The following is a 3,824-nucleotide window of genomic DNA, read 5'->3' as shown; positions in this document are numbered from 1 at the left end:
ATGATGTCCTACCTCAAACAGCCCCCCTACGGCGTCAACGGCCTGGGGCTCAGCGGCGCTGCCATGGACCTGCTGCACCCCTCAGTGGGCTACCCATGTAGGGACCCCAACACACACTTTATACAAACTTTATTAACATGTAGGGACCCCAACACACACTTTAACACACTTTATACCCATGTAGGGACCCCAACACACACTTTAAAAACACTTTATACACACGTAGGGACCCAACACACACTTTAACACACTTTATACACACACGTAGGGACCCCAACACACACTTTATGAACATGTAGGGACTCAAACACTCACTTTGACACTTTATACACACGCAGGGACTCTAACACACACTTTATACACACGTAAGGACCACAACTGAAACTTTAGCACACTTTATAAACATGTAGGAACTCAAACACACACTTTATACACACATAGACCACATCACACACTTTATGAACATGTAGGGACCACAACACACACTTTATGAACATGTAGGGACCACAACACACACTTTAACACACTTTATAAACACTTAGGGACCCAAACACACACTTTATGAACATGTAGGGACTCAAACACACACTTTAACACACTTTATTAAACATGAATGCACCTAGTTTGGGGCAGTAACTGGTGGCTAAGACATGAGAAAATTGCCAAAATATTTAGGTCTATTCAGTTGAGATGTTTTTGGATAATATTATAATTAATAATAATAATAATAATAGTCTAATAATAATAGTGATTGTTTGGGGCTTAAGTGGAAACAAGTAAACTACATTTATATTACGTGAAAATACAAATGAAACCAATTTAACACTAGCATTATATTTTTATTTGGCATTACTGTTTAAATGGTAGTTTATTCATTTAGACGTTTTTCTTCAGTCCTATTTAAAAGGACATATTACACATGTCTTTAAGTAAACGCTGGTGCTCTTTTATTAATGTAGACATTAAATAAATAAATTATTTATTTTATTTAATACATTATCTTGTCACCACAGTAAAATTAAACAGGCCTACAAGACATTTCTCACGTAAATAATGAGATAAAAACAAACAAACAGGTGTTTTTAAAACCAAGACCTGATGTCGAAATAAACATTTATTTAATGTAAAATATTTTATTTACCTTTCCGGTGTTTTTCCTTTTTCTGCAGCGACTCCCAGGAAGCAGCGGCGGGAGCGGACCACCTTCACCCGCTCTCAGCTGGACGTCCTGGAGGCTCTGTTCGCCAAGACCCGGTACCCGGACATCTTCATGCGGGAGGAGGTGGCGCTGAAGATCAACCTGCCGGAGTCCAGAGTCCAGGTGAGCCGCGGCGGAGCTTTTTCAAACGGCCCCTCGGTGCGTCCATGTTCCCCGGGCACACAGCTGCCCGGGCCAACGGTGCTCACACACGCCGGCTGTCCGCTAACATTTAACAGATTTGTGTTCACACCAAACCACCGTATTACCAAACCACCGTATTACCAAACCACCGTATTACCATGGCCTACCATTAACCAGCCTGCTAACAGTCAAAGAGGACCTCAACTGAAGCTTTTGAACTGACGGACGTTTTTAAACTAACGTTTTTAAACTGACATTTTTAAACTAACGGACGTTTTTAAACTAACGTTTTTAAACTGACGGACGTTTTTAACTGACATTTTCAAACTAACGTTTTTAAACTGACATTTTCAAACTGAGAGACGTTTTTAAACAAACGTTTTTAAACTGACATTTTCAAACTTAGGGACGTTTTTAAACTAACGTTTTTAAACTGACATTTTCAAACTGAGAGACGTTTTTAAACTAACGTTTTTAACGGACATTTTCAAACTGAGGGACGTTTTTAAACTAACGTTTTTAACGGACATTTTCAAACTGAGGGACGTTTTTAAACTAACCTTTTTAAACTGTGGGACGTTTTTTAAACTGCCGTTAATGTCAGTTGAGCTAGCGTTAGCTGTTTAGCTAGGAGCTTGTGTTGCACTTGTTACACTGCAGTCATTAATGACTTATTTATTTTTTAAACGGGGATAGTTACACGTTATTTCGTTGCTTCCCGCTGTTTGAGAGCAGGATTTCGGTGGATTTAATACTAGCTAACTGCTAGCTAGCTAGCTATATATGACTCAGGTGTTCAGTAACATTATGTCGACAGATCAGATTAAGATTAGTATTTATAGTATATATGTGAGTTTCTATGACTAAAAAACGACTTTATGTGTAATGTAACATGAGGATTATATAAATAACCTACAAGGAAAATACTGTGTTGACTTTTACACCTCATAGCTGGTGATTTTAGTGATTTAAGCCCCTTTTTAAGGAGGATAATAACTGACATATGGATAACGGTGAGATTATGACTGGTGTGTTCATTATTGCTGCTGGAGTAAATGTAAAGTTTAAACCGGTGAGGAAGGGCAGTTTAATATGGATGGTTGCCTTCAAGTGTAATTTAAACAATCAATATTTTCAGGCAGGCATCCATTAGGATAAAACGACTTTCATTGATGCGAACCAAACTACATTTCAGATTAGAAAAGCTTATTTTCAGACAAATGGGTGGATTATTTCATTATTATTTGATGCAGCCTCACTGAAGGTTGTGTCATTTGATCTGAAATACGGGATTTCTACCAAAGAGGTGAGGATGTGCCAGCAAATACTCGACAAACAACTCACGGTGTTGAACAAATACTACTCTTGAAAGGCATTAGGGGGAAACCAAGGCAGGCCTCTCTCTCACACACAATTTGAGTTATTCTCAGAATGTGTGTGAAACAAAATGCTCTACATGATCCTACCCTCTCTGCGCTCTAGAGTTACCCTACTGTGTGGGGAAACCCAATAGCCTGTTATCTTAGAGCCGTCTACCAGGTATGAAATTGGACCCCTGGCTGGTCCGAGCCAAGGGGCCGGGTGGAAATGAACCTTGATGGCTAATAACCCCCAATTTTCCTCCATAATGTAGTCCCAGCTTGGCCTGGGAGTATTTTTATTTTTTTATTTTATGAAGTGCTGAGGTTGTTTGTGTATACGGTTTCTAACTCCTGGCCCGTGTCCTCGCTCGCAGGTGTGGTTCAAGAACCGGCGGGCCAAGTGTCGCCAGCAGCAGCAGAGCGGCAGCAGCGCCAAAGCCAGGCCGCCCAAGAAGAAGTCTTCCCCGGCCCGGGAGAGCACGGGCTCCGAGAGCAGCGGCCAGTTCACGCCTCCCGCCGTCTCCAGCACGGGCTCGTCCTCGTCCTCATCCTCCTCCACCAATCACACGGGCCCGGCGGCGCTCAGCAGCACCTCTACCTCCATCAGCACCGTCTCCTCCATCTGGAGCCCCGCTATCTCCCCAGGAAATGCTCCCGCTCCGGCCGTGGCCCCGCTCCCAGAGCCCGGACCTACTTCTAACGCTTCCTGTATGCAGCGTTCAATGTCGGGCTCCGCCACCGCCGCCACCTCCTACCCCATGTCCTACAACCAGACGCCGGGCTACGGCCAGGGCTACCCCGCCCCGTCCGGCTCTTACTTCAGCGGCGTGGACTGCGGCTCCTACCTGGCCCCCATGCACTCCCACCACCACCCCCACCAGCTCAGCCCCATGACGGCCTCCTCCATGTCAGGCCACCCGCACCACCACATCAGCCAGTCGTCGGGCCACCACCACCATCACCACCACCAGGCCTACGGTGGCTCCGGCCTGGCCTTCAACTCCTCCGACTGCCTGGATTACAAAGAGCAGAGCGCGGCGTCCTCGTGGAAGCTCAACTTTAATACCACAGACTGCTTGGACTACAAAGACCAGGCCTCCTGGAGGTTCCAAGTCTTGTGA

At 44.6% G+C, this 3,824-nt stretch overlaps 1 protein-coding gene across 1 annotated transcript; it reads left to right on the top strand.

The window, feature by feature from the left end:
• otx1 (orthodenticle homeobox 1) lies at positions 1-3,824 on the top strand (the record flags this gene model as incomplete). The annotated part of the gene is made up of 3 exons (XM_083922554.1): positions 1-97; positions 1,170-1,321; positions 3,078-3,824. 3 exons carry the CDS (start codon positions 1-3, stop codon positions 3,822-3,824), a joined length of 996 nt encoding a protein of 331 aa, XP_083778680.1.

The sequence above is a fragment of the Echiichthys vipera genome, assembly GCF_963691815.1.
Source record: "Echiichthys vipera genome assembly, chromosome: 11".
Taxonomy (NCBI): domain Eukaryota; kingdom Metazoa; phylum Chordata; class Actinopteri; order Perciformes; family Trachinidae; genus Echiichthys; species Echiichthys vipera.
The sequence above is the reverse complement of the archived record's forward strand: the minus strand, read 5'-3'. Positions and strand labels throughout refer to the sequence as shown.